General features: G+C 52.9%; 1 protein-coding gene across 1 annotated transcript; it reads right to left on the bottom strand.

Annotated features, from left to right (window-relative positions):
- Positions 1–843: 843 nt before the first annotated feature.
- On the bottom strand, positions 844–5,140 carry HOXC10 (homeobox C10). Its single transcript, XM_046012879.1, has 2 exons — positions 4,381–5,140; positions 844–1,149 (listed from the first exon to the last, which is right to left on the bottom strand). The coding sequence occupies exons 1-2, from the start codon at positions 5,129–5,131 to the stop codon at positions 872–874; spliced, it is 1,029 nt and encodes a 342-aa protein (XP_045868835.1). The 5' UTR covers positions 5,132–5,140; the 3' UTR covers positions 844–871.
- Positions 5,141–14,001: the final 8,861 nt, after the last annotated feature.

The following is a 14,001-nucleotide window of genomic DNA, read 5'->3' as shown; positions in this document are numbered from 1 at the left end:
TGTTGCTAAAAAACACTTAAAAACAAAAAACCACCCATTTGAGGATTACGGTTCTGGAAATTTATTAGGATTTTCTTCTCCATTAAGGAAGCGACATGCAAAAGATACAACATTCAGAATATCTTTAAATAACACAACTCCCAGACAGGGACAGGGCGATATTTAAGGGGGGGGGGCGTCTGTCTTTGCTTCACTATGTTCTATTTTTAATTTTTAAATTTTTTTGTATTCCTCTGGATGGAATTTCTGAGGTGTCAGTGGCGGGGGAATGTGGGGGGTGCTGGGAGAATGGAAGAAAAGCAGAAAGCAGTACAAATACGAGACTTCAAGCAGATTCTCAGAGCGACTGGGAGGTAAAGACACGGAGAGGGTTTCGTGGAGGCGCTGGGCGCTACGACAAACACACAAACACTAGCTGAACTTTTCAAAACGTCTATTATCCTAAGAAGGAAATGCAGCAAGGAAGGAGCGATTCTGACTGTGCTCTGCGAGATTACAGACCTTCTCTGGTTGATTTTTTCCCCCTGTGATCGGGTGGGTTCGACCTTAACTTTGCATGGAGGACAGGATGGTGTGTGTAAGTGCGTGGGTGAGTGAGGGGTTGACACACACACCAGCCACACTCCCACCCTCATCTATGCGGGCACACCACACCCCGGCACCCCGTTTCTCATGCTTTAGGTGGAGGCATCTTCGCAGCACAAACCATAGGTCCCTTGGAAGGAGAGTCTGAGGTCTTTGCCTTTTTGGCAGGCGCGTTGCATTTATACTCAGGGAGGAAAAAAAAATATATAGCACCAGGCACAAAGGGAGGAGGGGCGGGGAAAGGAAGGAGCAGGGAGAAACGGGAGGGGGAGGGGAGGCCGCGCGCTCAGGTGAAATTAAAATTGGAGGTCAGTTCCCGGATCCGATTCTCTCTGTTCATTTTCTTGAGTTTCATTCTGCGATTTTGAAACCAGATTTTGACTTGTCTGTCTGTAAGGTTAATGGTCTTGCTAATCTCCAGGCGGCGCTCTCGCGTCAAATACATATTGAACAGAAATTCTTTCTCCAATTCCAGCGTCTGGTGTTTAGTATAGGGGCACCGCTTCTTCCTTCCGCTCTTTGCTGTCAGCCAATTTCCTGTGGTGTTTTCTGCCTTTATCTCCTCTGTTAAAAATAACATTATTTACATAAGTATCCCTCGAAGAGGCAGACCCTCGCTGCCCTCTGCAGCCTTTGCCAGTCTGCTGTGGGGGCAGCTGAGGGAGCAGAGGGGAGCTGTTCTTACCCCACAGGCCTGGCTGATGGGGTGTTCTTGGGCTCAGGGCTCTTAGAATTTCTTTGGGGTCTAGACTTCCACCGGGAAAGACAGAAAGGTCTTGCCTCAGAGCATTTATTAATTAAGTGACCCCAATCCACCTTGACCTAGCAGATTCTGAGTACTCCCACTCTCTCTCAGCTTACTGACTGACCCTGGCGGGCATGTGCTCAACCTCACCAGGCCCTCCCTCCTCTCTGTTCCATTCCAGTTCTGGAAAAATCCAACTGGAAGGAAAAGTGCTTCCCAGGCCCCAGACGGGGTTGCAGAGTCCACCCTGCTGCCCAGAGCGATTCCCAGAGAGCTTTGACCCCTTTCAACTCAGTGGAGGGACAGAGGGACATCATCTTAGAGTCCCTGTGGCCAGAGGCCCTTGCAGTTGTCCCTGTACCAGACCCCCAGCCCTTGTTCCCACCTGAAGAGTGCCACAGAGCAACTCTGCCCCTTTCAATCTCCCGTTGCCAGCTCTTCCTCTCCTGGACATTTCCCCCAGGTGTGAATAGCTGAAGCAGGGTTGCTTGTGAAGGCAGCAGAGGTCAGGGGCAACCGCTCTGGGGCATGCTGAGGGGTCCTCAGACAACTGCCCTAGCCATAGGACCTAAGGTCAAGGGAGAGAGATATCCTGAGGAAATGCAGCCTCCTGGAAGTCTCCATCTAGTCTATATAGATGTGAATGCCTGTGTGTGCACGTGTATTCCTGTAGAGGTGTGCACTCTTACACAAATGTCTATACCGATACGTACACATGTGTCTACTGATAGAAGGAGATGATATAGATAGAGTATGTAATTCCCATTATCTTATTGACAGCTTCTTTCCTTGGTACATTCTTGCTGAAATGGACCAGTCTTGTTCCTCAAGCAGCATGAGAGCCCTTGGCCATCCTTTCTAGGGAAAAAAAACCCAGAGTCCAGAGACCCAACAAGGGCACCCAGCAAAGGTGGTTGCTGATGGCTCTGTACTCACACACACACACACACCCCACCCCCTGCTTTGCCAAATGGAATTGCCAGATTCCTGGATCCTCTTTTGATGGGGAGTGAGGCAGGGGCCCTTGGAACTGAGAGGCACTAGAAAAAAAAAAAGGGGCAAACTTAAGGCTATAGTTTAAGACATCTGAATGTCCTTACTTCTGCTCCCACCTCTGCACCTGCAGCCTCTTGCCAAATTGTTTAAATGTTCTCCACATCTAACTCTGCCCTATTTATTTTCTCATTGGGATTGTTGGGTTTTGGGGGGAGAGAGAAATTACAAATAGGGAAGTCTGGCTAAAAGCCCTCTCGCTTCTGGCCTGGTGGAGACACCATATGGGGGGGAGTGGAGGCAAGAAGGGCACAGGCAAAGTGCAGACTGAGAGGGATTAGGTGGGCTTAGGTTGTTGTGGAGGAGGGCAAGAGAAAAAGGGAGCCTACCAGAATGGGGGCAGTTTGAGTTAGGAGGTGGACTTGCTAACCTTGACTTTGCTTTTGGTGGGGATAGGACGCAGCTTTTCCTACCCTGAAATTCTTTCCCAACAAAGCTCAGGATCTGGGGAGAGGACACAAAATTAAGCTTTCCTGCAGCACATGTGTCACAGGGAAGCCTTCCTGGGTGTGGGTACCTCACTCTCTCCCTCAGCCTCATGAACACACCGGTGCACATCTTCTGCTGGGGTCTCTATGGGCTGATTTGCCAAGGCCACCTTTGCAGAGGAGACCCAAGAGGGCAAGACTCTGCCCTTGCCCGCCAAAACAGTGTGTGCGCGCGCGCGGGTGTGTGTGTGTATGTGTGTGCGCGCGCGCACGCGTTTAGGGGCATGCGTGAGTGTGCGCAAAGCATGCGAGAGGCATGTGTGTGTGAGTGTGTGACACAGGTCGCTGCCAGGCATGCGTGTGCACCGCGTATCCATATACAAAGCACCACAAGATCCGGCCACCCCCAGGCTGCTCAGCTCTCAGGATCTCATCTGCCTCTGTGTCCAATGAGCCCCACTTATTCACAGCCTCCAGTAGTTAGTGGCAGGGGACACAGGTTTATTCCTCTCCTCCAGGCTGGGCCTTTCCGGATGATTTTTGCTCAACTTTTCAAGGAAAGTAGGTCCCCTCAGGTTCCCTCCACTGCTCCCGTTTCCTCCACATTCTTTCTCCAGGTGTCAGAGAAAGGTCCTGGAGGACCCCAGTTCCAGCAGCAGAAATGAATCTGGAACCCTGAGCTTGAACTCTGACTAGGCTTTCTCTCTCCAGCCGAAATCACAATGAAATCCAACTAAAGCAACACTCCCTTTCAGGAGAAAACCGCTTGCCACGCACACAGAAAATTCCCAACCACTCATTTGTAAACTGTTTTTGGGAAAGAACGAAAAAATACGTTTTTAAATTTAACTAGAAAAAGAAATTTTACAGGGGAGACAAGAAACTAACAACATTCCAAATGCCCTGTTCCAACGCCATCCCCTAGCCAGGCGTCTGGGGGAGGGAGGGACGTGGAGTTCAGCCCTTCACCTCCACCTCTTTCCGCCCCAGCCCCCGCTGCCCGAGGCCCCCCGGCCATGCTCAAACCGCAGGAGCCCATACCACACACACAAATCAGACTCACAAACAATAACAAATCGTGCTTCGAAGGAAACAATTTTCAACTGGGAAAGCTCAGTAAAGCGAAATCCCCCTTTACCTAAGCCTTCCCCAGTCCCTGGCCCAAGATCGCCATTTTAAGCTTTTTGCAAGCTTTGACCTGAACGAGGGACCTCAGCCCCCCAAGCCACCACCGTAGAGCAAGCAAACCAAAGCCAGCAAGCGCCCGGGAGCCGTCATCAGCCCTAGGCAGCACAAGGCGCCCGCAGGCTGCCCGCGGTGCGCACCACTCCCGGGTCTCTGCGCCCACGGCCGCTGGCGGCCGGGCCCTTCCACTCTGCCGCTTACCTTCCTTAGCCAAATGACGCGCCACCAGCCTGGCGCTCAGCGGACACGAGTCGCAAGCCGGGATCGCATTCCCGGGACTGTCCAGGGCCTCCTCGGCCCAACCCTCCCCCTGCCCCCGCCCCGGCCACGAAGACCAAGTACCCGAGCGTCCCAGCCCGGCCGCCGCGGCCCAGGCAGCCTTACCTTTCGCTTCGTTATCCGAGGTGTCTGGGCTGGAGTCCGCGGTTTTGGCCCGCTCCTTTTCGCTCTCCAAGGGGCTGCCTTTTGGGCCCGCCAGGCTCTGCTCGGTCTTGATTTCATTGGGGCTAGGGGTCTGGTTGTCGGACTTGGGGGTCTCAGGGAAACTCACTTTGCCCCCGAGCTGGGGTGACTCCAGATGTTCGGCGCGCGGGTTGAGATTGGCCCGCTGCTCAAAGGGGGCTTCGAAGTCGTTGGCCCCGGCACAGTGGGGCGGCTTGTCCAGCGCTGAGTAGCTCGGGCTGGCGCGGTAGTAGCTGGGCACCGGCACCTCGTGCTCCCCGAGGCAGGACTCCTGCAGGGGGTGGGAGTAGAGAGCTGCCTCGGGGCCACTTTTCGCCCGCTTCTCTGCGCTGTACATACAGCAGACATTCTCCTCCTTGACACTAGGTGGGTAGGAGCAGGAGGACAGCGGCCTGCCAACAGGTTGTTCCAGGCGGTAGGTGGCTTTGGGGTCGCCCCAGGAGTCCAGCTGCGAGAGGTAGGACGGGTAGGTGTTGAGGGCGAGGTTGGGACTGCTGCCCTCGTCCCTCTTGGAGAGCGAGGGCGCGAGCCCGCAGCCCCTCATCACCCCGCAGTTGAAGTCACTCCCAGATTGCATATACATGCCTGCGCTCCGGCTATAGCGCTCTCCTCCGCCCGGCGCAGCCAAGGGCTCCGCGTACGAGTTCGGAGTTACATTGCGAGGGCATGTCATTTTCAGAGAGAGGGGTTTTTAAGGAGCAATACTACAGCGGAGGAGCTGACATCTTTTTTTTTCCCCATCCGGGAGGGGGGGCGGTTGGAGGGGCGGGAGGGAAAAGAAGGGGAGGGGGGGAAATATCAGCTCCATAATTATCCGCGCATTCGGTCCTCACCATGTGACGGCTAGACCAATGGGATTTGAAAATGGCCTTGATGATTCAGACGGCCGTGACGTAAGCGGGGTCAAGTTGTTGGCAGGCGGAGCGCGCAGCGTGGAGTAACAGCGCCACCTAGCAGCCGCCTCGGGGTAGGGGCGCCGGAGCCCTTCCCAGCGAACAAAGGAAGCGCCCCGGGGGCGGCAGGGGCAGGAGAGGGGTGGAGGAGGGTGGGTGGGGGGTTCTAGAAAGAACGGGGTTTGTTTACCCGGGAACCAGCCTGTAACTCTTGGGGAGAGTGGGGCGGAGAGGGGGGACATGCAGGAGAGAGGGAGAGAGCAAGGTAACTCGGGGCTCAAAACAGTCAAATTCAAATTAAAAGGTCAAGACACGATCCAGGTACTTTTCCCCTTGTCTTTTACCTCTTCTTTTCCTCTCTTTGTGCCCTTGCCCCGTTTCTTCTCTTGGGAGGGGTGTGGGGTGATGTTTGGAGGGAGGGCTCCAGTGGGCAGAGAAAGGGAGAAAAAGTTAAGGAATCCAAAACAGAACTAAACTTTCTGCTCTCCTGCGTCCCGGTTCTCCGGGCTTGTCCTGGGAGCTCAGTCTGGGGACCTCGCTCAATGGAAGCTGGTTGAGTTATAAGTTCCCTGTGCGGGTTGATGGGGGAATCCCCAGAGTCTGGAGTGGACCAGGGAGGGGATCATCATCACTGCTCCAGGAGGGTAAAGGAGGTTTCCAGTGGATCTAGGGTTCCGGAGAGGAGGAAGCCAGAGACCAGAGGCGCCAGCTCCCCGACCAGGGAATGCAGTCCGGGCCTGGCAGAGTGGGCGGCCCCTGGGTCACCATCTCAGGGGCTGGAAAGCTTTGGCCTTGGAGTCGGTTCGGGTGCTTTGCTCCAGGCCTTGGTGGTCCTCGCTTTCCAATTGACCTTGCCCCCACTAAAGCAAGGAATATTCCCAGAGAGGAAGAGGGAACCTGCAGGGCCTTGGATGGTTTGTGGGAGTCACGTATCACACGGGAAAATAGGACACCAGATGCGACAAAATTCGACCCAGAGAAGTGTTCTTTACAGAGCGAATGAGCTGGGGGGCATTTTTTAACAGAAAAGAGGAACCAGCGTGTTTCTGTGGGTTTTATTCTTTTAATAAAGGAAAACGAGAAATAAGGGACAAGGTATGTTTTAAATAGTTCTTTCCGTTTCTCCATCGCCTTTCTCCCAAAGCGAACTAAACTCTCCACCCCTTCCTCAGGAAACGGAATCTGGAAAATAACTTGTCTTTCCGGTCGCCCCACATTTTCCCCTGGATGAAGCCTCGGGTTTCGATTTTCCAAAGGGCTGAAGCCTGACGGGTAAAGGACCGGTGCTCCGGGCGCCCTGGCGTGGAAGAGTGCGGAGGCTGGATCCTTCTAGAGAGGCCCAAGCCCGCGGCTGCTAGAAAAGGACTTCGGAAAGAAATCCACGGAACTCCCTCAGCCAGGGGGCGAGAGAGGAGACCACAGGGGTCCATGGACCCCGGGAACACTGGCAGAAAATGTGTAATGTGTGGCTCGCTGCTTGCAGGGCCAGCCAGGGGAGATTAGAAATGGTTTTGTGTTTTCATTTGCAGGGGTCACAGTGGGCTCGGCACAGGGGTTGGCTGGGGCAAGGTTAGGCTGTTTAGGCCCCAGACAAGACTTGGGACAGCCTGGGCAGCCGTCAATCCAGGGAACCATTTGTCCCACCTCCCACCCCGCGGGAAACGGAGGAGACTTTATGGCCATTCTGTTTGTATTATCTGCATAAGTCTTTCCCCACCAGTTTGATCGAAACTGTTCGCTTTTACGAGGACCCAACGAAAATTCCCCATCATATTTATCAGCTGGGGATAAAAATTTAGTATGGGAACTGATATTTCCTCATTTATGGGGCGATGAAATTAAAGACCAAAGCAATTGAGAATTATATGGCTTTGGGGGGGGGTTCCCTCCCCCTGCTCTTTCACATCTCCTTTATTTTCCCGCCTGGTGTGCCTGTCCATGGAGTTTGGCATCCCAGTCCCCTGCCCTTGCACCCCCTTTGGGGGTCTGCTGCGCCCTCTCCTCCACACCCAGGTACCGCTTGGTCAACCCTAACTTTTCCTGGCTTTTCTGTCGGTGTTAGCAGCTAGGGGCTGGGATAGGGCTCCTGGAGCCTCTGCCCGGCCAGGCTGGAATCTGGCTGGGGTGGTGGAAGGTTGCCAAGAGGCTCACAGGGGAAGGATCTGAGCCCAGGCTGGGAGGGGGTGAGGGAGGTAGCGGAGGGTGAAGAAGACAAACTCCAGATTACCTCTCAAAAAACAGCAAGCCCTGAGACTTAAGCTGGGGAACCAACGGGAGAGGAACAGAGTCACTCCGCCTCAGAACCTGTCTCTCCCTACCAGCCCGACCTCCATCCCAAATTCACTCCTTACCTCAGCCCCAGGAAGGGTTGGAGCTGCTTCAGAATTCTTGCCATTATTAATGGAAATAATCCCCCGGGGAGAAGGAGCCTCCCGCCTCAGCTCTCACCTCCTCACAAGAACGAATAGTGTTTAAAGTTGAAATAATTATAAGTATGATAAACACGGCCCATTAATGAAAAAAGAAATCAAATTCATCAGCCTAAGTGGGACCCCCGGTGGGACAAATGTTTGCTTCTAATTACGCAGGATAAACGCAAACCCGGAGCTGTTAAACAAGACCCCGAGCACGGACGCAGACTTGTTGGGGTTTTGCAGACTTTGGGATTCTGCCCCAGTGGAGGCGAAAGAGAGGAAGAAGTGAGGGTGAGGACGAGGCAAGGGGAGCATTTGAGCGGGTCCAGGAAAGTACAGTAGATGTGGGTCCTAGCCCTGCGCCCTTGGGCTCGGTCTTTCGCGAGGCCACGAGCAAAGGCCGTTTCCGTCCTATTGTCCAGGCCTGGCGTTCAAAGGCACTCCGGCTGCCACGGCCATCCCGCCTGCTGCCGCCTGCTGCCGCCTGCTCCCGCTGCCAGGCATCCACCGGTCCTGCCCCACAGAGCCAAGACCCTCAGGCCTGCACTCCTAGGGAACTGGACTGGGGTCAAGAGAAATCTGTGTGGCTATGCTCAAGCAGTTAAACCACTTCCCCAACTTTCTGGGAGTGCTGAGAGACTTCAGGGCTCCCCCTTTGTGCCTCAACTTGGGGCTGTGAAAATCCAGGGGTGGCAGGCCAGAGCAGGGCTCAGGCTGCACCTACATCTTGACCAATCCCACCCACCCCGAGAGCCCTCTCACTCCGGTCGCTTCTTCCTGGTACCCTGAACCTGGAAGGGCAGCAGGGACGGGACCGAGCCTCCTGCTGCCTGTGGGACTGTGAGCCAGGGAGCGGAGGAGGGTGCCCCTTGCTCGCTCCTTGCATATTCCAGGAAGATCTGTGGTTCCAGAGGGCAGGCCAAGGGCTGGGGCCCTAGGGGTCCCCATGTGAAAACAGAAGAAGGAAAATGTAGTGCTCAACGAAAAGAAAGGAACCGGGCTGTTTCCCTGGCGCCAGCCCACAACGTGCCCCGGAAACACCCCGATTTTTCCAAGGAAAATGAGGAGAGTTTCCCCAACAGTTTAAGGAAATCATCTGGGAAATTCCAAAGGTGTAGTGAAAAAAGGAAGAGCGTCTCTCCCTTTGGGGTAAAATAATAAAATAAAATAGTAGTAAAGTTGGTGTATTGAAATCTCTCCAAGTGAAATGGAAAACAAAATCACACCAGTGAGTAAAGTCGCAGACATTTTTCCTCTTGTTTTGGAGACCAAGATAAATCATTCTCATCCCGAAACTTGAAGGAAAATTTTGCTTTTCTCCTTCAATACACGGGGCTCTGCCCAGGCTGAGTTGGGAACATTGAACTACCAGGCAAACTGCAGAATGCTCAGAAGCCCAAGACAGAGATTTTCAAAGAGGTACAAGAGAGACATGGGAGACCCAGGACCCTTGGAGGTGCCTCTGGTCTACTCCAGATCTCGAAGCCACCCTGGCAGCCCCGCCATCCGAGTCCCTCTCACATCTGGACACTGTACACTACACGATTGCACCCAGATGCTACGGAATTTACCGTTTACGAACTTGTCTAACTTGTGCTCCATTGCGCGCACACGGCAACAAATATTCACCTCTGCCTAAGAGACGTGCTCCCCAGGATCCCCGAATCCTGAAGTCTGATAAATCTGAGCCAACACAACGGCCTTTTTGCCCTGCTGAAGGCGGCCAGTTATTTAACTTTGCCTCCTGAATCGAAACCAGACAGCAAACACTTCGGAAAGAAGCTTTGAGAGAAGGAAACAGATGGGAGGATGTCTTGGTGGGGGAAGCCTGGCCCCCCACTTCAGGGATTTGCTCCCAAGTTGCCCCAGTAGATTGAGTTTCCAGTGGGGAGTCAGGGCTGCACTTGGGCCAACTGGCTTCGGAGAAGAAACCCCCCCTCCTCCCTTACCGGCTAAATTCCTTTTCGAAGATCCATTTTGCATCTTTTTTTCCTCTTTCTCTCTCTGTTTCTTCCTTTCTTCCTGCTTTCCTTCTTTTCTTTTTCTTCTTCCTTCTTTCTCTTTATTTGCTTCTTTCTCTTTTTCTTTCCTTCTATTTTTTCCTGCAGTTCATTTTTCCCTTCATTTTTTCCTGACATTTTCTCTTTCTTAATTCATTGTTTTCTTCATTTCCTTCTTCCTTTTTTCTTTAGGACACAATTTATTCTTTGCTCTTTTCTTTCCTCCTCAGTGCTTTCCTTCCCCCTTGACGTTCGGTCTCCCCAGCCTTTCTTGTTTTTCTCTCTGGTGCATAGCTCAGGGAGGGGAAAGCCCCAGGCTCAGTGCGTCTCTTCCCAGCCTTACTGCTCAGGCTTGGAGTTGACCTTCTCCGGCCTTCAGTCTTAATAACTCGGCTCCTCACAAGGCAAAGTGTACAGCTGCCAGCGGCCAGCGGCCAGGCCTCAGCAGTCGCCATTAGAGGGAAGGAAAACTGGCGCGGGGGCACATTCTTACTGGCCCTGATGGTTCCCTGACATGCCCAGTCCCAGGGCTCAGGTACCTTTGGTCCCATTGCCTCCAAGAAGCCTCTTTGGAGAAGTCGCTCCATCTTTGTCCTGACCTCCAGAGCCGAACATTAAAATAGCCTCAGTTTGAGCTGAACTGGAGTCCCCAAGGCTGGAGTCAGGGGAAATGAAGGAGGACTGACTCTGTCAGTCCCAGATGGGGGTCAAGATCCGAGGGGCCACCCATGGGCTTAGCAACCCAAAGCCATGTCCCCACATGGGCACCTTTGTTCTCTGAGCTTCCGGACTGCAGCCCGCCTGCCCTCCTCTGTCAGTCTTGCAATCTCTGGAACCTCTGGGCAGGAATTCCTCGGTATTTTGAATTCTGTCTTTCTTCCGACCCACTGGAGACTTTGCAAGAAACAGAGGTGCAAGGCCGTGTTTGTAACTCTCCCAAATCCGCAGTCTGAGTCAAGGTTATGGGTTTCCACTTTGTGTAGTGGGTTGAGGAAGTGTTTGGGGTTTGTGTGTGTGTGTGTGTGTGTGTGTGTGTGTGTGTGTTGTGTGTTGTGTGTAGAGACAGAGAGACAGACAGAATGATGCCTGCAGGAGAACAGAGGGAATGAAGGGAAAGGTCTGGCCCTGCTGACATTGCCCAACTTTGGGAGTCTACAAGGGCATGCGTCCAGAGTGGAGCGGCCAGCACTGTCTTGCAGGCCTGTAGTGGCTGTGAGCCGCTAGCCCCCAAAGCTCGGTCTAAGTTGGGCCTCAGGCAAAGACTGGCGACAGTCTTCAGCCTTGTTCTGCCGTAGGCAGAGTCAGCTTCAGACATCCCCACTTCCCCCACTGGGGCCCCAGAACCTCTCTCCCCACAACCTCCTAAAGATCCTGAGGTTTCATTCCATGGCAAGACCAAAACTTAAAGTTTTTAAAAAGGGGAGGAGGAATCTTGTAAAACTTTTATACCAAACAAAGTTATAAAAACTTCCCGGGCGTTGCCTTTTCCAAAGGTTTATATGAATAATAAAGAGTGTAGTCGCGTGCACACGATTCTGGCGGGCTCCGAGCGGAGAGGGTTCAGCAAACAGTGTTATCCAGCCCCGGGTGCACCAGGAAACCCCAGGGACTGCCCCCTTGACGGAATAGTGGCCCAGAAACGAATTGCCCTACAGATTCCTGAGAGGGGGCGGAGAAAGGGAAGGGGTGGCGCCCTTGACATCTTGAAGTTCAAAGTTCTTCTATGCTCTGGTGAGAAAATCCCCCTCTGTCTTCAGCCCACTCGAGAAATTAGCCCCAGCTAGTTTTTCTCCCTCTGGCTGAGAAGAGGCTCTAGGTATCCCCATGTCTGTGAACCTTTCAGACACCTGGTCTGTCACTTTCTTGCTTTCTCATAGCAGAGCTGCCCATCCTCTCCATCTGGGACATCTGAAACCTGTGGGCTTGCTTTCAGAGGTGCCTGTGTGAGCTGTCTTCTACGAGGCCCTTGCATCCCCATTCCTCAGCAACCCAGGGGTCTGAGGGACAAAGAAACCCCAAACACAAGGCTGGCCCCAAGCCATTTCTCCTTTCAAGTCCCCAACGTTCTCTCTGTACCCCTAAAGCCCATAGCGAGAGGGGGAGGGGCCCAGAGTGCTCTCTCTCAGCCCACACCACTTAATACCCTTGTAAACTCCCACGTGCGCTATAAACTTGGATTTTTACAACCAACATTCCTCCTTAGCTCCAAGAAACTTTGAACTCGGCCTCGGGTTTATTTACTGGGGGGTGGGAGGGGGCTGGGGAGCTGGGGGCTGAGAAAAGCTGGAGGAGAAGAGGGGGAAGATGCCGGGCAAGAGAGTAATGGCGTGGGGGTCTGGGGTGTGTTGGGGGAGCCAAGACCATCCGCTGTAGGTTTGTTTACTATTTAGAGCGGAAGCATTTTCTAACACAGGCCAGACTGGGTCGTTAAGGGCGAAATGAAACTGGGTTTAGAGGCATGGGGGGTGCTTTATGGCGGGCGTCTAGACGAAGATCTTTTGTTCCCTGGCAGAGCCTCGGCTGGAGGGGATTACCCAGAAAGGCTGAGCCCAGAGTGCCCCTGACCCATAAGGGGGGTTGGACATCCCAGGGGCCAGAAGATGGGTTTGTTTGGGGGACAGAGACCCCTTTTTTCTCTTTTTAGAGGGTTGTCAAGGACAGGCAGGTTTCTGGGCCTGGGTCACAAAAGCCTTTGTTTTTCTTTCACTATGACCCCCGGCCTTCCGAAATCCCTCTGGGGCCGGGGGTCTTTTCTGGGCTGCATATTGCAGGCAAGGGGTAGCTATAGGTTTCAAATATTTTTCTCCAAAATCAGAATCCATTTGGAGATCAACATTTTGCTTTATAAACAGGTTTGCTCAATAGAGTTATCCCCACCTTATTTTATAGGAAACATGACCAGCATGTCAATATTCCTTGATATGACTAGGGGATAAATGAGGTCTTGCGCGTGCACACACACATACACATCCACAGAGCACCCTCAGCTTCATTCTTGCTGACACTCATAAACACTGCCAGGGCTTACACACCACAGAGGACACAAGCCTTGGATGTGCGTGGGGTGAGGCTTACTCCACAACATGGGCAGAAATGTACATATAAGATTCCTTCTCCTGTACACACAGGCACACCAACTTAAAATACCTGGGTGGGGGCACACAAGGGAATTGTGGGGCTGTATGCACACGTTGGTTTTTGGATTTTATCTCAAGACTCACATTGACAAATACAGATTCAGATAGCTAAGCCGCATGGGTCCCTGTCATCGAAAACAACGGCGGAGCCTGGTTGTGACTGTCCATTATCAGGGCATTTTGCCTGTCATTCCACAGAATCATATTGGCAAAACCATTTTCTTTGATTTCTTTAAGAACAGTTCCAAAGAAGGGGAAAAGAGAAGAGAGACTGTTTCCAAATCTTTGCCCCTAAATAACGAATTTGGAACCAAGACTGCCAGAGCGCCCTCGCTTTTTGCTTGAAAGGACTATGGTTATCTTTTTACAGAGATAAAAAAAAAAAGCATGCAGGAAATATAGATGGGTATGGCGAATGTCCCATGGATCACCCCATTACTCAGTGCCCCACCTCATCCCCACCCCTTACAAAACAAATCTCTGGGGCTTTCTACTCCGGGAGACCCAATGTACAAACATCAGGGTGGCCTCAATATAGGGTCTTGTTGTGTCTGGAGGAGCCTGGCCATTTGTGCTTGAGGGGAAGGGGCCCAGCCTCGGTGAGGAAAGGGAGGGGGCTGGTTTCTCCTCCTCTCCCCTCCCTCCTTCAAAACTGTATATAAAAATTCCAATACAGTCTTCTCATAGAGGGGGGGAAAAACCCAAAAGCCCTACCCTCAACCCTGCACATTTAACTGCGACAGACGGAGACATCTGGCGGGAGGGCGGTGGAGCCAAGAAAATTCCTATAAATTTAAATTCGATGATGGTTACAATTAACTCCACAACAAACGTGTACTTAAATGGAAAGCGTTGCTGGGCGTTTGGAGGCAGCTCGAACTGCACGTGAGAAAGGAGAGCTTTAGGAGTCGCCGTGGAATGTCCTCAGCTCGAGAGCAGGAGGAAGCTACCGCCATGCTCTTTCCCCTGCCGGCGAGCCGGCAGGCCCACCAGCCCGGGCCTACCTCACCTTCCCATGCCTGTCCTCACCAGCTGGGCCCTACCCTCCAGCCTCCTCCTCCGCCTTGGGAGCACTGAGGATTTTAAGAGGAGAGGGGCT

Source organism: Meles meles, chromosome 7 (assembly GCF_922984935.1).
Source record: "Meles meles chromosome 7, mMelMel3.1 paternal haplotype, whole genome shotgun sequence".
NCBI lineage: Eukaryota > Metazoa > Chordata > Mammalia > Carnivora > Mustelidae > Meles > Meles meles.
The sequence above is the reverse complement of the archived record's forward strand: the minus strand, read 5'-3'. Positions and strand labels throughout refer to the sequence as shown.